This window comes from Phocoena sinus, chromosome 3 (genome assembly GCF_008692025.1).
Source record: "Phocoena sinus isolate mPhoSin1 chromosome 3, mPhoSin1.pri, whole genome shotgun sequence".
NCBI classification, from domain to species: Eukaryota; Metazoa; Chordata; class Mammalia; order Artiodactyla; family Phocoenidae; genus Phocoena; species Phocoena sinus.
In genome coordinates, this window is record NC_045765.1 from 54,657,312 (window position 1) to 54,680,576 (window position 23,265).

The 23,265-nt window shown below is 47.9% G+C and overlaps 3 protein-coding genes and 1 non-coding gene across 12 annotated transcripts; 1 reads left to right on the forward strand and 3 right to left on the reverse strand.

Annotated features, from left to right (window-relative positions):
• Positions 1-954: 954 nt before the first annotated feature.
• SLC35A4 (solute carrier family 35 member A4) lies at positions 955-23,194 on the reverse strand. 3 transcript variants are annotated; one of them, XR_004349077.1, is made up of 5 exons: positions 23,164-23,194; positions 22,080-22,178; positions 19,737-21,481; positions 5,733-5,850; positions 955-4,770 (listed from the first exon to the last, which is right to left on the reverse strand). XR_004349077.1 is itself a non-coding variant. In XM_032625747.1 (3 exons), the coding sequence occupies exon 3, from the start codon at positions 20,862-20,864 to the stop codon at positions 19,890-19,892; it is 975 nt and encodes a 324-aa protein (XP_032481638.1). In that variant the 5' UTR covers positions 20,865-21,481; positions 22,080-22,178; positions 23,164-23,194; the 3' UTR covers positions 18,960-19,889. The 3 variants fall into 3 exon arrangements, 1 of the variants encoding a protein (XP_032481638.1); XR_004349076.1 differs by having other exon boundaries at positions 2,246-2,801; positions 23,164-23,190; XM_032625747.1 differs by lacking the exons at positions 955-4,770; positions 5,733-5,850 and having other exon boundaries at positions 18,960-21,481.
• LOC116750722 lies at positions 4,377-18,315 on the forward strand. 7 transcript variants are annotated; one of them, XM_032625739.1, is made up of 19 exons: positions 4,377-4,512; positions 4,710-4,788; positions 6,565-6,657; positions 6,826-7,136; positions 7,221-7,268; positions 7,413-7,532; positions 8,120-8,197; positions 8,522-8,604; positions 9,136-9,222; positions 9,297-9,413; positions 12,286-12,419; positions 14,186-14,394; positions 14,467-14,550; positions 15,484-15,537; positions 15,644-15,698; positions 15,771-15,841; positions 16,278-16,442; positions 17,585-17,743; positions 17,822-18,315. In XM_032625739.1, the coding sequence occupies exons 6-19, from the start codon at positions 7,449-7,451 to the stop codon at positions 18,065-18,067; spliced, it is 1,626 nt and encodes a 541-aa protein (XP_032481630.1). In that variant the 5' UTR covers positions 4,377-4,512; positions 4,710-4,788; positions 6,565-6,657; positions 6,826-7,136; positions 7,221-7,268; positions 7,413-7,448; the 3' UTR covers positions 18,068-18,315. The 7 variants fall into 7 exon arrangements, with proteins under 7 accessions (XP_032481630.1, XP_032481624.1, XP_032481625.1 ...); XM_032625733.1 differs by lacking the exon at positions 4,710-4,788 and having other exon boundaries at positions 4,404-4,512; positions 6,826-6,901; positions 7,024-7,136; positions 7,209-7,268; positions 15,647-15,698; XM_032625734.1 differs by lacking the exon at positions 4,710-4,788 and having other exon boundaries at positions 4,404-4,512; positions 6,826-6,901; positions 7,024-7,136.
• TRNAE-CUC lies at positions 10,647-10,719 on the reverse strand. The gene has a single exon. It is a non-coding gene; the product is annotated as a tRNA-Glu (tRNA).
• Positions 21,284-23,178, reverse strand: LOC116751028 (SLC35A4 upstream open reading frame protein). Its single transcript, XM_032626511.1, has 4 exons — positions 23,164-23,178; positions 22,080-22,178; positions 21,572-21,628; positions 21,284-21,481 (listed from the first exon to the last, which is right to left on the reverse strand). The coding sequence occupies exons 1-4, from the start codon at positions 23,176-23,178 to the stop codon at positions 21,284-21,286; spliced, it is 369 nt and encodes a 122-aa protein (XP_032482402.1).
• Positions 23,195-23,265: the final 71 nt, after the last annotated feature.

The following is a 23,265-nucleotide window of genomic DNA, read 5'->3' on the forward strand; positions in this document are numbered from 1 at the left end:
GAAACAGCATGATTGTATGCAGATAGGAATAAGATATATATTTTTTCTCTTTATTCTGGTAAAAATATATATATATAAAGTTTGCCATTTTAACCATTCTTAAGTGTAAGGTACAGTGGTATTAATTACATTCACAGTATTGTGCAACCATCACCACAATTTCCAGAATTTTTTTGTTACCCCAAGAGAAACTCTGTACCCGTTAAGCAAATACTCTCCATTTCCCTTCCCCTAGAGCCTGGGAACATCTAATCTACTTTCTGTCTATGAATTTGCCTATTCTAGATATTTAATATAAGTGGGATCATACAGTATTTGTGTCTGGTTTATTTAACTTAGTATAATGTTTTCAAGGTTCATCTATGTTGTACCATGTGTCAGTACTTCATTGCTTTTTATGGCTGTATGATACTCCATTGTATTATAAACTACATTTTGTTTATTAATTCATCTATCGATGGACAGTTTTTGGCTATTGTGAATGATGCTACTATGAACATTTTAGTACACAAATCTGTTTATGTACCTCTTTTCAGTTCTTTTGCATATATACCTAGGAGAAGTATTGCTGGATCATATGGTAATTATATGTTTAATGTTTTGAAGAACTTCCAAACTCTTTTCCACAGTGGCTGCACCATATTACATTCCCATCAGCAATGGATGAGGGTTTGGACTTCCCTGGTGGTGCAGTGGTTAAGAATCCGCCTGCCAGTGCAGTGGACACGGGTTCGAGCCCTGGTCTGAGAAGATCCCACATGCCGCGGAGCAACTAAGCCTGTGCGCCACAACTGCTAACCCTGCTCTCTGCAGCCCGCGAGCCACAACTACTGAGCCCCCGTGCCACAATTACTGAAGCTCACGTGCCTAGAGCCCGTGCTCCGCAACAAGAGAAGCCACTGCAATGAGAAGCCCATGCTCCACAATTAAGAGTAGCCCCGGTTCGCTGCAACTAGACAAAGCCAGAGCGCAGCAACGAAGACCCAACACAGCCAAAAATACATTAATTAATTTTAAAAAATGTATGAGCGTTCTTATTTATCCACTTTCTCACCAACGGTTTTCTTTTTAATTACGTTACCTCTTTTTATTTTACAATACATTTCAAAAACGCCATTAAAGTTGCCTTAACTGCTCTATAAGACCTGGAATCAAAGAACACTGAGAATTAGAACACACAAACATCAAGCTGTAATACCTACTTGTGCTGAACGATTACTACCAAAAGGATGTCATTTTTTAAATAAGCAGATGTGTGTCAATGCAAAATACAATACAAACTTGTTAAAACAGAACAGTAAACTTTGTTTCAATGGCTATAGAAAGGAGGTGGTTTTGTTTTTTTTCAATGCATCTGGTCTGGCAGCCAGTTGCATTATGCATTTAAAGCAATACGTGCCCTGGGGCTTCCCTGGTGGTTCAGTGGTTAAGAATCCGCCTGCCAATGCAAGGGACACGGGTTTGAGCCCTGGCCCGGGAAGATCCCACATGCCACAAAACAACTAAGCCCGGGCACCACAACTACAGAACCTGAGCTCTAGAGCCCATAAGCCACAACTACTGAGCCCACGTGCCACAACTACTGAAGCCTGTGTACCTAGAACCCATTCTCTGCAACAAGAGAAGCCACTGCAATGAGAAGCCCGCCCACCACAAGGAAGAGTAGCCCCCGCTCGCCGCAACTAGAGAAAGCATGTGCACAGCAACGACGACCCAACATAGCCAAAAATAAAAACAAACAAATAAATAAATGTATATTAAAAAAAAGCAATACATGCCCTGAAAGTTTATATTTTCAGTTGTGTGTATCAACTGAATCAGAGCCCATTTTTTTCTTTTTATTAGAGCCATACTAGTGAGTAAGAAGTGGTACCTCATTATGTTTTAGATTTGCATTTCTTTAATGACCAAGGATTTTGAGCATCTTTTCACATGCTTGTTGGCCATTTGTATAGCTTCTTTGGAGAACTGTCTATTCAAATGTTTTTTCCTAGTTATTAATTGTTGCTTGTCTTTCTGCATTTCACTAATGTATAATGACGCTGAGCATCTTTTTATGCACTGTGTATATGTTCTTTGGAGAAATGGCTATTCAAGTCTTTCCCTCATTTTTTACTTGAGTTGTTTGTCTTTTTGTTGCTGAGTTGTAGGAGCTCTCTATATATCCTGGATAGTAGATCATCAGGTATATAATTTGCAAATATTTTCTCCCATTTTGTAGGCTGTCTTTTCATATTTTTGATAATGTCTTTTGATGCACAAAAGTTTTTAACTTTGATGAAATTCAGTTTATCATGTTTTCTTCTGTTGTGCTTGCTTTTGGTATCATATCTAAGAACTCAATGCCAGATTAAAGGCCATGAGGATTAATTTCTGTATTTTCTTCTATGAGTTGTATAGTTTTAGCTCTTAAATTTGGGAAATTGATCGATTTGAGTTAATTTTTGTATATGGTCTGAGGTAAGGGTCCAACTCCATTCATTGGTATCTGGATGTCCAGGTGTCCCAGTGCCATTAGTTAAAAAGATTAATCTTTCCTCATTGAATGTTCTTGATGTCTTTGTCAAATCAGCTGTCCATAGAAACATGTGTTTATTTCTGGACCCTTACTGCTCTGCTCTCTCACTGATCTCTATGTTTGTTCTTATGTCAATACCACAGTGTCTTGGTTACTATAGCTTCACAATAAGTTTTGAAATCAGGAAGTGTGAGTCCTCCAACTTTGTTCTTCTTTTATAAGATTGTTCTGACTATTCAGCATCTGTTGAAATCCGTATGAACTTTAGAAGGAGGAACAGAAGCTGAGAGTGAAGGAACGAATAAATAGGTTATGCAATGAAGGAAATCCAATATTACACTAATGCTTCAAAAGAGGCTCAGAGAAAAAGATGGTATGTCCCTTAGTTCAGTTATACCAGATGTCGCAGGGTGAAACCATCTAATCTTGAGACCACTTTTGCTTTGGAACCTGATGAGATATAGGAGAAGACTGCAAACCTGGGTGGCCTTGTCGTGGGAGACATTTTGATCGTAAATTATAATGATGGACTGAACTAATTACTCTCATTTTTCATGTAACACCTACACAACGAGATATAACACTGGCAGTGTTGGTAAGACTACAGTATTAATATTGATAGTCAAATGTATGGGAAAATACAAGCCTCCTATGCCTACCCCACACTGATTCCTCCAGATGTTAGGCATATTCATCTTGTTACTATTGCTCTACCTGTTATATAGACATACACCAAATGTAGATGATCAGACAGGTATGATTCTTTTGGCTATAAGGGATCCTTGGTGAAAAACCAGAGAGTGGCTTGTGATATAATAAAGAACTTATCTGGTCTTTGTCTTCAGTTACTGGCACAAAGCTTCAAAAACCTTTGGAATTTCCGGAGCAATAGGAGTCTCTCTGTTATACTAATGAGGTGACTTCTGGCAGGGCTCCTAGATAGCTCTAGGATGGAAGAGGTTACTCACTAGAAATAAACAACCATGCAGGGACTTCCCTGGTGGTCCGGTCGTTAAGACTCTGTGCTTCCACTGCAGGGGGCACAGTTTTGATCCCTGGCCATGGAACTAAGATCTTGCATGCCACGCAGCACGGTCAAAAAAAGAAAAACCATGCAGATTGAAGGGCTGGAGTTGAATTCAATCACATAGCCTATGATTTAATTAATCATGCCTACATAATGAAATCTCATCGAAAAATGCTGGACAATGAGGCTCAGGGAGCTTCCTGGTTGGTGAACACACTGATGTACTGGGAAGGCATACCCTCACTCCACAGGAACAGGAGCTCCTGCCACTCAGGACCCTTCCAGACCTTGCCCTACATAACTCTTCTGTTGGAAGCCATCCTGGAGTCCCTGCGCCGTGACAAAATCATGATGCAATCAAAGGCAGGACTGCAAAGCAGCACTGTCCCAGCACGGCGGACTACATCTCTATTGATTTGTTTGGTTGTGTTAAGCTTATATATGGAAATAGCACTAGGGGGATTTGCACCCAGGGTTAGGAAAATGAGAAAAACTACTACCCACCCCCCTACTATTATTACCACAAAATGGAAAGTACCTATTCCGGCCCCAGGAAACTGGGAACGCAATACACAATCTGGAAATATAGGGATGTTCCTATGGAAAACACCCCCAATTGAACAACTGTGGCCCTATGAAGGGGTTGTTGATGATTTTGGTTTTATCTGGGTCCACTATAAAGAAAGGTTAATACTTTGGCAATAATTGCCGGATGATAAACAGGAGTGTAGGAGGTATTGTGAGTGCTACTAGTGGAGTCAGCAACACAGGAACTGTAGGATATATTGTAAATATTTTCAAGGCACTATTCAAAACACTTGCCCATGCAGAAAGAACACGAAGATTGCACTTCTGTAATAAAGACTTACATAATAGCTTGGCTTAACGACTAGAAAATAACCTGCAACTAATGAGAACTTGGGGAAATATCTTGATAGCACATCTAGAAACTACAGACAATTCTAAGGTAATCTTTTGAGGAAATCTTGTGGTCAAGGGTTTGAGGCCTAAGGCTAGACTATATTATGATAATTATGTTTTGATTATGTAAACCAAAAATATATAAGCTTGCTGAATAACAATAAAGTATGCTACTATCTGCCTGACTCCAGAGACAGTGTCAGTCTCGTTCTTTCTCCGTCGCTGATGCTGTTCCTCCCTCAGGTACTCCTGGACTCGTTGCAGCTGGACTCCAACACTCTTCATCTGATTGTTCACTTGCATGCTTTATAATTAAAAAAAGGTAATCATAAATAGAGCACTTTCCCGAGTTCTGTGAGTCATTCTAGTGAATTATTGAACCTGAGGGTTGGTTGTGGGAACCCAGGAATCTGTAGCCAAGTCAGGCAGTACTACAAGTAACTTGGGGAGCCCACTTGTGGCTGGAACCTGAAATAAGGGGTCTTACTGAGAACCTTGCATTTTAACTTGTGGGATCTGGCGCTAACTCCAAGTAGTTAGTGTCACCTACAAATTGGCGCTTGCCATCTACCTCTACAAGGATCAAATTATGAGCTGCTGCAACTGCTGACCTTTAACACCCCCTGAAAGGAGTTCAGGGTGGAGATGAGGAATGAGGCGCTATGTGCTCTAGGAAAAATTGGCAAAACAGGTCTTCAGATACATATTTTCAGGAGACAATTTTATGAGTCCAATTGTTGCATCTCCTTGTACCTAGAAAAGCACTAAAATCATCCCTCATGGTGACACCTGCTCCTGGTGACTAGCAGTAACCTTCACGAGACTAGCAGAAACCTCCTGCAAAGAAATATGTGCTTCATTGCATGTACTCTCCCTGCACCAAAATCACATATATACTGAACTTCCCCCGCTACCTCTTTGGAGCAGCTTCTCAGAGCAATCTGAAATGCTGTCTACTGGACTATAGTCCTAATTTTACCCCAAATAAAACTTAACTCACAACTCACAGGTTGTGCTTTTTTTTTCAGTCGACGTTAGTATCAGAATTGGATTGAAATGTAGGACGCCCAGTCAGTGTTAGAGAATTGGTGTCAGATACAGTAACTATAATGCTTTTTTGGGTTCTGTAAGTCATTCCAGCAAATTATGGAAGCTGCAGGAGTAGTGGGTATACCTGGGAGTGTAGATAGCTAGTCAAAGTGAGGACCCCTGAGCTTGAGACTAGCGTCTGAATTTAGGGCAGTCTTATTTCAACTGTGCTCTTACCTGTGAAGTTTGGCCAAACTCCGGGTAGTTAGTGACAGAAGTAATTTCATCCTACATGGAACATTATTCAGCCACAGAAACGAAAGAAGTACTGATACATGCTACATCATGGATGAACCTTGGAAAACAAGAAAAAAGCCAGTCACAGAAAGAACACATATTATGTGAGTCCACTTATATGAAATGTCCAGAATGGGCAAATCTATAGAGGCAGAGAGTAGATGAGTGGTTTTTTAAGGGTCAGGATAAGGTGGGGGTTAGGGAGGTTATAGTAAAGGAAAGCAAGTTTCTTTATAAAGTGATGGAAACGTTCTAAAATTAACCGTAGTAAGAGTTACACATATCTGCAAACGTACTAAAAACCATTGAATAATACACTTTAAGTGGGTGAATTGTATGGTATATGAATTATATCTCAACAAAGCTGTCATTTTTTAAAAAGGTAGTTATCTTGTATAAATACATACTGAAATAGCTATATGTGAAATATAAGGTGTCTGGGATTTGCTTCAAAAGAATCCACTGGGGGCTTCCCTGGTGGCGCAGTCGTTGAGACTCTGCCTGCCGATGCAGGGGACGCGCGTTCATGCCCCGGTCCGGGAAGATCCCACATGCCGCAGAGCAGCTGGGCCCGTGAGCCATGGCCGCTGAGCTTGCGCGTCCGGAGCCTGTGCTGCGCAACGGGAGAGGCCACAACAGTGAGAGGCCCGCGTACCGCAAAAAAAAAGAATCCACTGGGGTGGAAGGGGGAACAGAAGGAATAAAACCGGCCATAAGTTGATAACTGCTGAAGCTGAGTGCCTGGAAGCTCATTAAACTCTTCTCTCCACAGTTATATATGTCTGAAATTTTTCATAAGAGGGAAAAAAAGAAAAACTCCATGCAACAGTCTGGCTCACTCAGAAAAGAGAGGTCACCTCCTATGGTAAGTTATTGTTCAGAGGCCCTACCCAGAGCCCTCAGATCAGGGAGATGAATTATTGAGGGGAATCTGAGAGGCACAGAAGCCATGGAGTGCGGAGAGGCGATGAGCACAGGGGCTGCTTTGGGCCGGGGCAGCTCAGCCCCTTCAGTCCTCACTGACAACCCACAGACCAGGCTGGCCGTGGTGGTGGAAGTAGAGCGAAGGAGAAGATCTGGTAAGAAGCCTCCACACATTCATCTCAGAGGTAACACAGCCTGGGAGAGCCTCTTGGGAGAGGGGGAGGGCGAGGCCATCTCACATTAGGAAACTGAGGCAAAGGTTGAAGGCAGGACTCAGGAGTCCTGAGAGTTCAGTTTCCCCCATGAGAGTTGACATGTAGCCCACCTGTCTCAGGCCCCGAGGAGACCTGTTGCCCCACGCTCCTCCTGGAGGGGCCCAAGAGCATCCGCCTGTGTCAGCGTGGGATTCTGGAGAGTCAGGTAGAGATGGGATGGGCTGGGATGGGGTGTGGGTAAGTCCAGGGAAGATGGGAGTGACACTGTTGACTCCAGTTCTGCTCACAGGAACAATGCGTCACCTTTGACAGAGTCCTGGGTTCTGATGCTCCTCAGGTAGGGGGGTCTGGTAGGGTGATGGGAGGAGGGTCAGAGCACTCAGGACCCTTGATCCTGGAGTGCTGAGTGCTTCCCAAGCTCTCTGGTCAGGGCAGGCTGGGCAGGCACCTGAGTCGGAGATGTGCCTGTGTCTCCCTGCAGGAGGCGGAGCAGGAGTTGCTAACAAGAGTCCAGTGCATGCTGGGCTCGGTGGGCCGAGGGTACACTGTGGCCCTGCTGCTTCGGGGTCGAGAAACAGAGGCACCCCGGCTTGTGCCTCAGGTGAGTCCCAGAGGATGCACCAGTCATAGTTGTTATGAGACTCAAGTGTTGGCTCCTCAAGGAGACCTTCGAGAACTTTCCCCTCCCCACCCTAGCTGGACTAGGTGCCCCTCCTTGGGGTTCCTATAGCACCCTGTGGTCCATACAGGATGTCTTTCCAGCATCAATCACGAAGCTATTGAGAGGTCAGGGAAGGTGGGAGGCTGGGGTCCATGAGGTGAGGGTCAAGGAGGGGTGGTGTGCAAAGATCAAATACTCAGGGAAGTCTACTTTTCACTGTTCTTAGTAATACTAATAATGATAATAAACATTTTGTTTTTAGGCTTCAGCAAAGTGCCCCCAAACTAAAACAGTTGCCTCAAAACCTTGTCATGAGCCCCTACCCTAGCAAACAGGAGGTCCCACTGAAAATGTCTGCTCACTTGTCTGGCTCGCTGTGAACCACAAGGCCGGGGGCTATTTTTGTCCTGGCCACCAAGTCCATAGCACCTAGCACAGGGCCAGGCATAGAAATAATTTCCTTGCCCTCAGGAAATGTTGAAAAACAGGTTAATCCCTTCTCAATCCTCACTCACCCTTCTCTTTAGCTGCTGCAGATGCTGTTTGAAGAAGCTCTGCCCCTCAGGGGCTCTGATGCCGTGCTTAGTACACTTAGCCTGGTGCAGGTGAGGCCCTGGGGGGAAGGGGAGACCTGGGGAGCCAAGGCCATGTTGATGCTGCAAAAGAGCCCAAGGCTCAGGGACTGCCTGAAGAGTTTGGATCTCTTGCCCGTCCAAACACCTACAGCTAGTCTCTCATTGGCTCCCCCTCTTCCCGTTCATCCTCCGCACCACTGTCGGCTTGCCTTGCTGGGGTCTCCTTTTTCCTGCCTGAGATGGCTGAATTTTGGTGCCCTGCTTGGTTCACAGGGCCCCAGCGGGAGGATCACATGAGCCAAAGGCTGGGGAAAGGTTCGGTTTGTAACAGATGTTGTGCTTGTGTGATCGCAGCTCAGCACCAGTGGGAGGAGTCGGGACCTGCTTGCTCCAGGGTCAGAGAACCTGTCAGTGCTGGATGTGTCCCCTCTGGGCTTGTGAGTGTCCAGAGCCCAACGGGGTCTGAGGGAGCTTGTCTTAAGTCAGGGCTGACACCCCAAACCAAGCCGTTGGAGGCTTCTCCCCACTGCCACTCCAGGGAAGGGAAGTTATGAACTTGGGGTCATGCTTACAGGTTTTACGTTTGCCCCCAGGACTCCCTCTCACCGTCTTCCCTTCATCCCATATCTCCATAACCTCTCGCTCTTCTCACCACCCCATCCACTTACACCTCTTCAACTCAGTCATTACCATCCCGGGTGATCTGAGCATCTCACCGAGCAGAACTTCAGTTTCTCCATCTATAAAATGGGAGCAATCCCAACTATCCTGTTTCCCTCACTGGGCAGATGATAGGAGAAAAATAAGATCATGAAGATGAGAGGCTTTTAGGGGATATATTGAGCTTGGAGTCTTGGGGATGATTCTTATAGGCTCTTGGGCCCCCATGGGCTCCCCATGCAGAGATTCTGGGGGGCTGGACAGAACCCTTGTGCTTAGGAGCTGAGATCAGCCTTCCCTTCCTCCAGGGTGGTAGAAAATGCCAGTGAAGTGGAGGTGTCTGACTCAAGAGCTGCCTCAGAGCTGTACTTGCAGGCTGCAGGTGGTGGAGACAGGTGAGGACAGGCGGGTGCCTTCACCCACCCCCACCCCCTAGCCATTTGGCCTGATCCTTTGATCTCCTCCACAGTGCCTGCTCTCTGCTCACTGTCACCATGTCCTGCCCATGGCCTGACCCTCCTGAGGGACCTGGGACCCAGGGCATGTGGCGAGGAGCCTTGCGGATCCTGCAGCTTCCAGGAGCCCTGTAAGTTTGATGGAACCTTTTAACAGCTTTGGGGAAGGCTTGGGTAGGTGGCTGAAATATGGATGTAGAGGCCCAGGGCAGCATCAGAGTCTCCTCCTTTCCTCATCTCTGACATGCTGAAGGATTTGCTCCCTTTAGTATTTCTTGTAAGGCAGGTCTACTAGCAATGAACTCCCTCAATTTTTGTTTATCTGGGCATATCTTACTTTCTCTTACATTTCTGAAGGATAGTCTTGCCAGATACAGAAATCTTAGTTGACAGGTTTGGTTTTTTGTTTTTTTTTTCTTTCAACACTTTAACTGTGTTATCCCACTGCCTTCTGGCCTCCATAGTTTCTGATGAAAAATTGGTTTTTAATCTTACTGAAGATCCCTTGTGCATAATAAGCTGCTTCTCTCTTGTTTTCAAGATTCTTTCTTTGACTTTGGATTTTGACAGTTTGATTATAATCTGTCCTGGTGTAGATCTCTTTGAGTATACCCTCCTTGGAATTTGTTGAGCTTCTTGGATGTGTAGATTCATGCCTTTCATAAGTTTGGGGGACTTTTTGAGCATTATTTCTTCAAATATTCTTTCTGTCCTTTTCTCTTTCTCTTCTCCCTCTGGGACTCCCATTATGCATATGTTTGTACACTAGATGGCAGCCCACAGGTCTCTTAGGCTCATTTTCCTTCATTCTTCTTTCTTTCTGCTCCTCAGACTGGATAATTTTATTTGACCTATCTTCAGGTTTGTTGAGATTCTTGTGCCTGCTCAAATCTACCCTCTAGTGAATTTTTAATTTCAGTTATTGTACTTTTCAGCTCCCATATTTCTACTTGGTTCCTTTTTATAATTTCTATTGTTCTATTGACAGTCACTGAGACATCATTTTCTTTTTTTTTTTTTTCTTTATCTTTATTCCCCTTCTCCCACCACAAAATTTTTAGGAAAATTCCCAAGATAGCAGTGAAGATAGAAGTTGGGTGGGAAAGAGGGAACTGGGAGTTGACAGAGGAGCCAGCCTGGGTGAGACATCATTTTCTTGATTTAGTTTTCTGAAAATATCTAAGACAGTTGATTTAAAGTCTTTGTCTACTGAATCCAGTGTCTGGTTTCCTCAGGGACAGTTTTTATTAATTTCTTTTTCTTTTTTCCTGTGAGTGAGGCATACTTTCTTTTTTTTTTAATTAAAAAAAATTTATTTATCTATCTGGCTGTGCCAGGTCTTAGTTGAGGCATGTGGGATCTAGTTCCCTGACCAGGGATCGAACCAAGGCCCCCTGCATTGAGAGTGCAGAGTCTTAGCCACTGGACCACCAGGGAAGTCCTGAGCCATACTTTCTTATTTGCATGCCTAATAATTTTTTGTTGGAAACTGGCCAATTTGAGTATTTTTTGTAAAGACTATATTCTTTATTGGGTTGGTCTCTTAAGTCTCCATTCTTTTTCCTTAGTGCTCTGACACTCTGGATATGATAATCAGGTAACTCTGAAAGCTGGATTCTCCCTCCTCTCCAGGGTTTGCCTTGTTGCTTGTTGTGAGCATCAGCCATCCATTTGCTTACTTTTCCAAACAATTTTTGCAAAGACTGTATTCCTTGCAGTCACTGAAGTCTTCATTCTATTATCTCAGTGATTAGCCAATGACCTGACATAGAATTCCCTAACCTCCGAGAATGCGCCCCCCCCCCAAAAAAAAAAGAAAGGAAAAGGAGAAAAAGGAGGAGGAGGACAGGTAGGGGAAAGGGAATGAGGAGAGAGGAAGGAGAAGAAGGAGGAGGCAGGGAGGAGGAAAAGGGAAAAAAAGGGAGAAAGGAAGAAAAAAATTCTCCAGGTTTCTACAGACTGGCTCTGTGTTGGGTCACTCCTTAAATGCTTAGCAAGACCATTTACAGCTCTGCCTTAGCCTCACCTGATGCTTGCACTGAGCCCTAATTCAGACAGAGGTGAAAGCCTTTGGTCTTCTCAGGTCTCTTCTGACCACATATACTGCCCTGGACATATGTGTGGCTTTCTAGGCACCCTAGTACACATGGGAACTTTTCAAAATCCTTATTCCTCCAAAATTTCACTCCCCACCTTTTCTCCCTGTCTTTCCATGTGTCTATTGTTTGCCCCAACTGTTATTTTTGCTTGTTCTTTCATCTCTCAATGCTTTGGGGGACTGTCCTCTGGCATAGCTCCTCTGTTCCAAGAGAATTCCAAGATAAGTGAGACAAAGGGAGGCAGCTTTTGTCAGTCCTTTGTGGGAAACCCCAGACAATCAAAACAGACAAACACAGTTCCCTGGGAACAAGATCTACTCTGCTCCTTTCAGAACCAGGTACCCCCACCAGAAATGTGGGCTGTGCTGGGGAGAAGGTTGGGGCTAGGGTAAGTTAAAAACACCACAAAGATCTCTTACCATATTTAAGCTGCCTTTCTCCTGGTTAAACATTCACTTGATTGCTGTCAACCTTTGACTATCTCCCAGAGTTCCAGTAAGGTTGATTCTGACCATTTTTTTTGCCAGATGTTTCTGGGAAGGGACAGACTCCCAGAGTTCCCTACTCTGCCATTTTTGTTGATGTCACCTTGCTTTGCCATTTTACAATTGGGCTGTATTTTTTATTATTGAGGTATAGGAGCTCTTTATATATTCTGGATACAAGTCTCTTGTCAGATATAAAATTAAATTGTTTTTACTATGAGAATGTATTATTTGTGTAATTTTAAAAGTAATCAAATATAAAATAAAATAAAGATCTATACAAGGTTGCAAATCTGTCTGGTGGTACACAAAAGTGACTGGAAACAGTCAATCTTTCCATCAGAGTGTGATTTGGGCCAGTTTCTTTCTGCATCCACCGGTGGACATCTCTTTTCTTCCTCCATCCCTCCCTCTGGCAGAGACTGTCCCTTGCTGCAGGTGTTGGCTGGTAAGGTTGTTGGTGAGGAGGTGGAGGGCTCTCTGCCCTGGATTGTCTCATGTCTCCTGGAAGGAAACAACTACAGTGGCCTTCTTCTTCGCCTGGACCCTCAAGGTGGCCTGGGGGAGGACGTGGGTTTCTTTGGGAAGCTCTAGGATCTGGCCTTAGGTCTGGCCCCCCTCTCACCCAACCAGCGGCAGCCCCAACCCTAGCCAGCCGAGAGAGAGCCTGAGCCTCTGGGACGGCCAGGATTCAGAAAGGTCCCAGAATTGCCAGGCGCTCACCGTCTGGAAAGGTAAGGCCAAGAGTAAAAGCAACCCCTCACCCTTTCAGAGAGCTTCAACAGTTTACCAAGCATTTTTACACTGACTAAAACCTTTGATTCTTACCACAATGCCATGAGGCAGATCGAATCTACGGGCGAGGGAAGGGAGGCAGGTTTAATTTATAGACGAGGAAAGGGAGGATCAGAGAAGAGAAGGTACTTTCCTATTTTCACACACTCATTAAAGATCAGGCCTCTGTGAAATGATATGTCAGAAATTTGGGGGAGGTCAAGTGGAGGGTATAGATCAAACAAGAATGACCATGAGTTGATATTTGTTGAAGATGATAAGGTGATAAGTAGATGAAATTCCTAGACTTTGTATATGTTTGAAGTTTTCCACTAATAAAAGAGTAAAAAAAAAAAGTCTGTGGGGCTTCCCTGGTGGCACAGTGGTTAAGAATCCGCCTGCCAATGCAGGAGACATGGGTTCAAGCCCTGGTCCGGGAAGATCCCACATGCTGCGGAGCAAGTAAGCCCGTGCACCACAACTACTGAGCCTGCGCTCTAGAGCCCGTGAGCCACAGCTACTGAAGCCCGCACGCCCAGAGCCTGTGCTCCGCAACAAGAGAAACCACCGCAATGAGAAGCCCGCACACCACAACAAAGAGTAGCCCCGGCTCGCCGCGACTAGAGAAAGACCACATGCAGCAACAAAGACCCAACGTAGCCAAAAAAGAAAAAAGAAAAGTAAAAGTCTGGCCCTCTGTCTTCAGAAGCAACAAACACATTCATTTGGCCAACATATTCCCAGACCACAGCCTACATCAGGCCCTGTGGAATGAGGAAGATAAGTTGGGGCACTTCACACTCTCAAGGACAAAGCAGGGAGGGAAGGAAGTGTGTTTGTGTATAGGCCAGTTTGGGATCGTGACTAAGGGCACAGGCTTTAGTGTCAGACAGAACTGGGCTTGAGTTTCAGTTCTGCCACTCACCAGGAAGTTGCTTGACCTCTCTGAGGTTCAGTTGCCTCATCTGGAAAATGTGGAGGGAGACAGGGTAAATTAGGGTTGCTGCCTCACTGGAGTATTGTGTAGCTAAAAAGAGACAATCCATGAAAAGCCTTAGCACAGTACCGTCGAACACATGGAAAATGCCGGACAGGTGTTAGCTATTTTTTTTTTAATTAATTAACTAATTTTTGGCTGAGTTGGGTCTTTGTTGCTGCGCGCGGGCTTTCTGTAGTTGCGGCGAGCGGGGGCTACTCTTTGTTGCGGTGTGCAGGCTTCTCATTGAGGTGGCTTCTCTTGTTGCGGAGCACAGGCTCTAGGCATGTGGGCTTCAGTAGTTGTGGCTCACAGGCTCCAGAGCGCAGGCTCAGTAGTTGTGGCACACGGGCTTAGTTGCTCCGCGGCATGTGGGATCTTCCCGGACTAGGGCTTGAACCCGTGTCTCTTGCATTGGCAGGCGGATTCCCAACCAATGTGCGACCAGGGAAGCCCAGGTGTTAGCTATTTTTATGAATAGTACTGTTAATAGAAATTAAAAGTTTTACAGGTAGTGTGCTTTGGAGTTCAGAGGAAGGAGGGATTCACTCTGTGTCTCCCCTTACTAGGCAGCTCCCTGAGCTTGCTCCAGGCTGCTCTGTTGGGGGCCGCAGAAAGGAGGATGAAGGTGAGACAGGTGAGGCCCACCCTCTGGGATGCAGTAGAAGAGGCCCGGGCCCGGCGGGCTGGCCTGAAGAGCCTGCGTTCAGGCCTCCTTGGGGACGCCCTGACAGATAGTGGGCTCTGCCAGCTGGGCAAGGCACTGCGGGAGTTGCAGGTGAGCAAGGTGAGGTCTGTGGGTGCCTGGGCCAGCAATGGCCAGAGCCCACCCAGAATCCCCTCTCCACAGGTGGTAAAAGCCTGGAACCAGCGCTCAGGAAGCTGGATGCTCAAAACAGTCAAAACTGAGGCTATGGGGCTCCCAGAACCACAGGTACGTCTTCCCATCCAAACTCTTGGGAGGCCTATTGATGCCTGCCTCCTTTTTCTCTGTTTACAGAGCACTGTGAGGGGGCTCTTCCTTCCTTCATTAATGTATTGATTCCTGAACATTTATTGACCACTATGTGCCTTTTTATAATCCTCTGGAAAGAAACAATTAACACCATGATAAGTGCTCTGAAGAGCTTATCCAAAGGGCTCTATGTGGGTATCTAAGTTAGTATTGGCGAGAGAGGGAAGGAAGACTTCATGCAGGAAGTTGAAACCTGAAGGAGATGGCTAGCAAAGATGAATGAAGAACATTCCAGGCAGAAAAAATAACAGAAGTGTCAGAGGTAAGCGAGTCCTTGATCTCTTTGGGAGACTGCAAGCAGCTCAATTTGCTGGAGGATAGAGTTTGAGGAAGAAAGTCCAGAGAGAAGGATTGGAGACTGAAGTAGGGGCCTGGTCACGCAGGTCTTTGTAAATCAATTGAGATGTTTGGAGTTTGTCTGGAAGGTCAAGGGGAAGCCACAATTTATTTTAAACAGGGAAGACAACATTGCTCCCAGCATTGCTTCAGCAAACTGAAGCTCTGAGAAGTGATGTGAGTATCCCAGGGTCACTAGGATAATCAAAGGCAGCAGAGGTGCAAAGACATCCAAGTCCTTAGACTCAGTATGGCACTCTTTCATCCCCTTAGGATGCGTGTCCTCCCTTATGCAGAAGGGGCGCTGTCTTCCATGATTTGTCACAGGGTGGTTGGAAGGTCGCCCCTGTCCAGCTTTTCCTGGTGCTTTCATTTTCTTAATTACTTATAACTTGTTTTTACAGCCCTGGGCCTTGGGAATTAGGCCTGTAAACTCCAAGTTATTGAACAGGGCTGGCCACTGCTAAGTGCTTTGGGTGCCTTATCTCATTTCATGCTCTCTACAACTTTTATCAGCTCCATTTTATGGATGAGAAAATGGAGACTCAGAAGACTAAACACCTGCCTGAGGTCAAACAGCTAAGAAAAGGAGGGGCTGGGACCCTGATCTGATTTCAAAACCAACACTGTCCTAGGAGAAAAGGTAATAGAATTCTCATTCGTAATATATTCTCAGCAGGTCACAGATTCAACAGCAAGCCCCAGCCCAGGCCTCCAGGAAGAGCCTCAAGGTGAGGCTGGTGCTTGGGGTGGAGCTGGAGGTCTTCTCCACCTTTGGTGTGCTTAACTGCATTTCCCTCCAGTGGCAGGAAGAACAGCATCTATAGGACCTGATCTCCACCAAATGCACGCTCTCAGGGACCCTGAGGAACAGGTAACACCTCATGTACCCCAGAACAACTGGAAGCTGTTGGGGAGTAGAGTCGCAGAGTCCTGATAATATGTGTCCTGCTTACCTTGCCCTAACATGAGGGAGAAATATGGAGCTTTAGGCAAATAAAGGGCCTCAAGGGTTACTGTATCCCTCAGGGAGGGGCATGGGAAGGGGCTGTTTTCCTACTGGGTTGGTTTAGGGGTATGGGGTCCCTAGGGCCTCCATGGCACCTACTGGCAGAATCAATACCTCTCCTCTTCCCTCACGGCCTCTGAGTCTCTGTCCAGGCCACAGGCTCTTTCAGGCCAGCTAGTCTCCTGGATGTAATTCTAGGAGCTGCCCTGGTAATGGCGGTCTGTTGGAAAAGTTGGGCCCTGTGTCCCAAGGCTGTGTACACACATGGGCTTCTGGCTGAGCCTAGAATGATGCCACCTAGGCCCAGCAGGCCCCGGATGTGGCCCTGCAGTTCTTCCTGGCTCAGGCCCAGAGGCAGAGACTGCGAGAACAGCACCAAATTTGGATCCAAGAGGAACTGAAGCATTTGCAACAGGAGGAAGAAGCGGTGGCAGGGGTCCACGTCAAAGGCCTGGTGGCTGAAGAGGTGAGGAAGGTCCAGTAGGGGACTTGAGGCTCCTACTTCTGTTTTTTTTTTTTGCTGAGTCAGGTCTTAGTTGTGGCACGGGGCATCTTCGTTGAGGCATGTGGGATCTTTTGTTGTGGCACTTGGGCTTCTCTCTAGTTGTGGTGTGTGAGTTTTTCTCTTCTCTATTTGTGGCGTGGGGGCTCCAGGGCACGTGGGCTCTGTAGTTTGCGGCACGCAGGCTCTCTAGTTGAGGCACATGAGCTCAGTAGTTGTGGCACGTGGGCTTAATTGTGCCACAGCATGTAGGATCTTAGTTCCCAGACCAGGGACCAAACCTGCATCCCCTGCATTGCAAGGCGGATTCTTTACCACTGGACCAGCAGGGAAGTCCCTTGAGGCTCCTTTTAACCTGGCCAGGTACTGTGCTGGGATCTAGCATCAATCACAGCAGACTGGACCACAACCTCTCTCATGGCCCTCACAGCTTTGTGGGGGATAGACGATGCAATTCTCAGTGCTAAGTGCTGTAAATGAGGGAGCTAGTGACTTGTGGGAACAAACAGGTGTACCTGGCCCAGGCTGGAGTGGAGCAGATGACATCTAACCTGAGACTTTAAGGACAAACAAATTAGCCAGAGAAATTCACTAGACTCAGATCCACAGGGCAGTTTGTGCTCATCACATGGAGGCACTAAGTAAACAGATCTTGTTTAAACAAGAAACAAAACTTGTGTGCACAGAGGTTGGATCAGGGGAAGGTGGGAGACACGCTCTTAGGAGAGAATCCTGTATAAGCAAAAGTCCAAACGGAAGCAATGGCAAAGTAGGTTCTGGGTGTTGCAAACTGTCCATCTGGCTGGAGCCTGGCAGGTGCATGGTCAGAGTCAAGGATAAAGAGACCGTGTGCCACGCCTCTGGATTTGGACTTTACCCCAAGGATGACGGTGAACTATTGAAATGCATGTGTCATCTCAGTTCTGTCCCTCACTAGCCATGTGAATTTGGTCAAGTTAGGTCACTTCTCTGACCCACTGCTTCCAAATCTGTAAAATAGCAATTACCTCAAAGGTTATCATTAAACGAAATAATAATATAAAGTAAGTAGAGCAGAGCCTGGCACACAGGTTGTGCTCAACAAACGGTACGTATTATCACTGAAGGTTTCCGAGGAGAGGCAGAGATGGCACCGGGAGTGGACAGGGCTGAGACTCCAGCTGGAGGCCCTTCAGGCAGAACGGGACACTGCGGAGCAGGACCTGACAGCCCTCTATGACCTGCACGGGCAGGCTGCCCGGGCTTGGACGTGCCACGTGCTGCAGGTCAGTGAGGACAGAGGGCAGGCCTTGAATTGGTTCCAAGGCTGGCTGACTGATGGGGATCTCTGAATCTGTGCACAGGTATTCCGAGCCTGGCGGGGGCTGTGGGAGGAACAGGCCATGGCCACAGAGCATCACTATCGCAGCCTGCTGGCTGGCATCCTGCAAGACACCATCAACCTGGCCACGCAGAACCAGGAGCTCCAAGCCCAGAGCCAGCGACTTCAGCAGACTAGGCTGGGCGCAGGCATGCTGGATCCCCGCCCTGAGGAGAAATGTGGGGATCAGGAATCCTTCAGGGGCAGTCTCCTCTCTCCTCATTCGTAAAGGTCCTAGAAGGGAGAGCAGTTGGGACACAACAGCCAAGCTAACCTTCATTATGGATAATTAATAACACCACTAACTAGGTCTCGTGCCAGTACCTGCTGAGCACATTAACATCCCTTATTTGATTTAGTCATTTCCAGTCCCCTTTATAGTAGTAGGTATCATCTGACAACCCCCCCCCCCCCCCATTTCAGAGATAAGCCAACTAAAGCTAAAAGAGGTTAAGTAATTGTTCAAGGACAGTCAGCCAATAGGTGACAGAGCCAGAATTAACACTCAAGCCTGGTTGGCTATAGTTCTACACTGCCAGAAATAGTAGTTCACAAGTTGCAGTGTGCATCAGAATCACCTAGGAAGCTTACTGAAAAGAAAAAAAAAAAGAATAAAGAAAAAAAATTCCCAAACCTCACTCCCTAAGATTCTGCTTCAGCAGGACTGGGATTTCTCTTTTTTTTTTTCCCACAAGCTTACCAGGTATTCTACCATGGGAGCAGGGCCTGACATTCCTCTGGTCATGAGAAGAGACGACAGGCAGGAATATCAGTGAGGGATCCAGAGGAGATGAGAAACGAGACCACCTTGAGTCCTAAGAGCACTCTAGCCTACAGTCTACAGTTTGCCTTGCTGGGCCCAACACTTTCTATTCCCAAGACTCCTTCCAAATTCTCCAGGGCCCAAGTTCTATGCTTCAGAGAAACTTCCAAAGCTCCGTGACAGAAAATAAGTCTCGGCTCCATGGAATTCTCAAAGGAAACAATGCTGTTAGCAACAGCTGGGAGAAAACAGCCTCTTCTCTTAGTCAATAAGTCACCCCAGGATTAAGATACTCAGGGCACCAGAGGAATGAAATTATGTTTGAGAGGAGCTATGCAACACAGAAGACACAGGACAATTATGGCCAACTGTAGGAACCACCTATACCCCAGAGCACTTTATTAAGACCTTATTGCTTATACAGACACTGATTGAGCTATACAAGTTTCCCTGTGCCTGGTCCCAGGTCACTCTGTGTAGTTTCCCTAGGCTGTTGGGAGCTGGGACACTGCTAGGAAAGGGCAGGACTCAGAGTGGGAAAGATGGTACCTCCTAGAAGCTATAGAGGGGACAGTGGGCTATGAGAGAGCCCTTAGAGTGAGCAGAGAGGTCAGGAGTGTAGGCTTAAGCCAGGGCCCAGGGACAACATCCTGAGATGAGTCAAACCCCAGTCCTCTCTGAGGTTTCCAGAACAAAGGCGGGATAAGGAGAGAGTGGGGGCATTATTTCCAGGTGCTGCTGCAGCTAGGGGAGCATGGCAGAGGCCTGGGTGATGGGCGTATAATCTGCGGCAACTGGGCTTTCCTACATGACAGTGGGGGGTGAGCATGTTATGGGGGAGTCATGCACCATGGCTGGGCTGGAGCAGCCAGCACCAGGCCTGGGGGCAGTGGGTCTGCTGGGGTGACCACAGTAGGCAAGGAAAGCCAACTGCTGCCCACACCCCACTTGAAGAAACTGCATTCATGCAGGTTGAGGCAGGGCACCTCCTCCCATCAGGCACGGTATCATTTCTCAGGCCCATGAACTGATGCTCCCCTAATTCCTTAGTCAGGAAGAACTTCTGGGCGTGTAAGAGTTTCCTTAACCAAACCCAGGCTTCAAGTCTCCCAGGCTCAACCCTCCATCCACCTACCTCCAGGAACTGACATGGCTGCTCGCACTTCCCCAGCTTTTCTCGCAAGGCACTTGTTACAGGGCTGCTGAGGGGAGGGGTCAGCACTGGGAGGTGGCTCCGATGGTGGCGCCCAATCTACAGGTCAGGAATCAGGGTGGAGGTGGTGAGGGGCTAGCGACTGCCATAGTACAGGCGCACAGCCAGGCCAATGAGCAGCGTGGCCAGGAAGAAGGCAGCTGTGAGCTGAAGCTGCAGCAGGGCTGCTGAGAGCACAGCGTTGACCACTAGCGAGCAGGACACAACGAAGAGGCGTGTGATGCTGCTGCCGTGCTTCATGACAGCTGACATGAGCAGCCCATTTAGTGCCTGGCTCAGCACTACAAGTGCTGCCCATCCTGAGAAACCCTCCAGGAGCCCTGGGCCGGGGCCGCCACCTGCATGCAGACCTAGGTTCAGGAGCACACCAAAAGTGTAGAGGAAGAGGTTCTGAAGTGCCAGGGGCAGCCGCTGTCGCTTCATGAGCAGCTCTGTGTACACGGAAGACAAGCCTGAGATGAGGCAGTACAGGATGAGAAGCAGCAGTCCCAGTGGACTGATATGCAGGGGCATGGGGCCTGCAGCAGCTGCAGAAGGGGGCCCAGGAAGGGTGTTCCCAGGATCCTGCAGGCCACCAGCTGCATAGCAGGCTCCTGCTGCCATGAGCAGCAGCAGTGCTAAGCCCTGGCGTGCAGAGAGGCGGTGTCGGAGGCAGAGGCAGTAGAACAGGGCTGTGCTTCCAATCTTGAGATTGCTCAGCACCTGGTAGGTGCTGGGGTCCATGTAACGTTGAAGGTAGATCACCAGGTTGTTGCTGGCGCCGTAGAGCAGGGCTGATAGTGCGAACGGGGCAGCCTGGCGCCAGGGTGGGGTTTGCTGGGGCCATGCTTGCCAGCCCACCAGGAGGGAGAAGGCGCACAGCAGCAGCTTGGTCAGTTCAGTCAGCAATACAGCCGAAGACGGTCGGAAGGGCACACGGCCATCCACGTGGCACAGTGCCAGCAATGGGGCATGGGCTCCGTACATGGCAGTGGACAGGAGTAGCATCAGGGTCCAGCGGGCCTGCCTGGGATGGCCCAGGCCTGGCACACCCCCATCCTCTACACTCATGCCCAAACTAGACCCTGGGTGGCCTGTGTAGCTAGCAAGGGGGGTCAGTGGGGATTGTGACACGTTCGGGGAAAATCAAGTTATGGAGCTGGCTCCGGGGGGAGAGGAACCTTGGTACATCACCAGAGAGAATACTGAGAATCAAGAGTCAGCTGCATACTCCACAGTAAGGGCTAGAAGAGGAAGGGGCTGGTAGTTCTAGAAGCCACTGTCTTGGGGCCAATGCCATGGGGTTATGGAGGCGAGGAGTCCAGGGTGCTGGCTGATGAGCCACTGTCCAGCCTCTGCAGGAAGGCGGCAGGAAAGCTGGAGACAGCAAATGGGTGAAAGCCAGGGAGGCCAGATATGGCATCTGTGGTTGAAAGGCCTCCACCTGCAGGCCCCAGCTGCTCATCCTGCCTCCCCCATGGGATCCAGAGCTAGTCGGGCCCCTTGCGCAGTGATTGAAGATAGTCCCTCAATGTCTTCTCCACATTGGGCACAGCATACGCCTGAGCTGCATATATGCCAGTGCAGGTGCCCACGGCAAAGCCTAATACTGCTGACGCCCTCAGTTTGGCCACCACATAGCCAGCCAGGAAGCCCTTGAGGAATGGAGAGGACAAGAGCGAGCCATCCTGTGGAGGAAAATGCAGGAGAAAATTCAGCCAGGCTCTCCCCTTCTCTGCCCAGGAGCTACTCAAGCTGGGCTTAGCATGTTCCACTACCTGCTCCTCCTTACTCTGGAAAACCGTAGTATGCTCACCAAAGATTTTTTCAAGGTCCTGGGCAGAAAAAGAACCTAGGAGTCATGATCACACAATGTCAGAACCCTGAGGTTAGAAGGCTCTAACCACAGAATCCCACTGAGAGAGATGTCTCTGAGGAATCTGACTCCTGCTTGCTTCTCCAGTCTCATATCCTAGCATGCTACCCCACTACTGCAGCCAAACTGAACTGTTTTCACCTCACATGTTCATCATGCTACCTCCGACCACAAGGGCTTTGCCTCTGCTGTTCCATCTGCTGGGAATGTTCCCTCCTCCCCCCTTCACCCAGTTAACCCCTACTTAAGATCCCAGTTCAAAGGCCATTTTCTCAGGGAAACTTTCCTTGGTGACACAGAGAATAGGCCCTCAATAACCAACCATTTGCTGAATAAATCTCTACCACCCACTCAAAAGCATATTGGCCAATGAAGCCTAAGCGGGAGGCAGGGGGCAGGTGCACCTTTACCTGGTCTACACCACTGTTGACTTCGTCTTCCACACGTTGCTGCAGGCGCTCCAGCTGGTTCTTGAGAAATGCCAGGTCCTTAAGCTTGGGCAGAGAATCCTAGGACAAAAGAGAGGTTGGCTCCAGAAGGTTGACCCAGCCCCATCCCCTGCTCAAGTCTATCAGAGGCTGGGGGCAGGAGGCAGTGAGCCTAAGAAACCCCTTCCTATAAAACCTTCTTGAGATGATAGTGGTAAAGCAAGAAAGGCATAGAAAAGTAAAGAATTCACACGGGGGCCTGGGAGGGGGTGACCGATGGGATCTGCATCGGTAACTTACAGCAACTCTTACAGGAATTTTATACAGTAAACGGTGTATAGAGAAGACAAGAGGGGCAGCTGGGGGACCTAGGTTTATCCGGCAAGCGCTAGTGAGTAGGAAGCTACCTGAAAGTCTATCTTGGTGTCCCGAGGCCTAACACAGGGACTCCAAGTACTTAGTAAATGTGTGGTTGGTGCTGAACTTCCAGACTACCGGTGAGGTAGTTCCTTGGACAATTTGGGGGTAAACCTGATTTCTACCTAGGCTTCTCCCTCTTCCTCCCCAAACCCATCCCAAACTGAATGTGTGACTGGATGAGCTGGGGTTTGGTGCGGGGGGAGGGAACGTGGCTGTCTGCAAGGGTGTGGGTAAATGAATTCAGGATTTTGGTCGCACATAACGACGAAATTAGTGTGCCCAAGGAATGTGTTCGAATGCGGGTGTGTCTGTGTTGTTGGAAACTTCCTGTCTCTGGAAGGGAAATTTCGGTGGCTAGAGAATAGAGAAGAGTGAGGACTGTCTGCAAGTAACTAAGGATCATCATGGTCCGGGGTTGGGGGTTGGGGTGACACCTGAGGGATTCCCGGTTCCGCTTGCCTTGCACAATGCTCCGCCACTCCACTTCCCATTATTGAGGCGGTCGACAGGAGTAAAAGTCCGCTCCGAGGAGAAACAAGGGGCACCCCCCCCCCCACCCAGGAGCCCCGCCATCTGTCGTCTCTCCCCAGGACTAAAAAGGTGTGAAGCCCACCCCGGACTGCAGACAACGTTCCAGTTCGCTCACCTTGTCATCCGCCATCTTGCCTGGCGAGCTTGTTGCGCAGGCGCAGCACCGCCTCCCTCCTGGCAAATGCTACTGCCATCTTTACTGAGGGCGCAGGCACTT

What these genes read in the sequence shown, in the direction of transcription:
- LOC116750722 (XM_032625733.1), top strand. Translation starts at nt 4,456, where the DNA reads ATGAGAACTTGGGGAAATATCTTGATAGCACATCTAGAAACTACAGAC. An exon ending in TCCACACATTCATCTCAGAG is followed by an intron (nt 6,902 to 7,023) that starts GTAACACAGCCT and finishes TTCCCCCATGAG; the next exon opens with AGTTGACATGTAGCCCACCT. An exon ending in GCTGCAGGTGGTGGAGACAG is followed by an intron (nt 9,223 to 9,296) that starts GTGAGGACAGGC and finishes TCTCCTCCACAG; the next exon opens with TGCCTGCTCTCTGCTCACTG.
- SLC35A4 (XM_032625747.1), bottom strand. Translation starts at nt 20,864, where the DNA reads ATGAGTGTAGAGGATGGGGGTGTGCCAGGCCTGGGCCATCCCAGGCAG.
- LOC116751028 (XM_032626511.1), bottom strand. An exon ending in TCAACAGTGGTGTAGACCAG is followed by an intron (nt 21,629 to 22,079) that starts GTAAAGGTGCAC and finishes TTTTCTGCCCAG; the next exon opens with GACCTTGAAAAAATCTTTGG. An exon ending in TCCAGAGTAAGGAGGAGCAG is followed by an intron (nt 21,482 to 21,571) that starts GTAGTGGAACAT and finishes TTTCCTCCACAG; the next exon opens with GATGGCTCGCTCTTGTCCTC.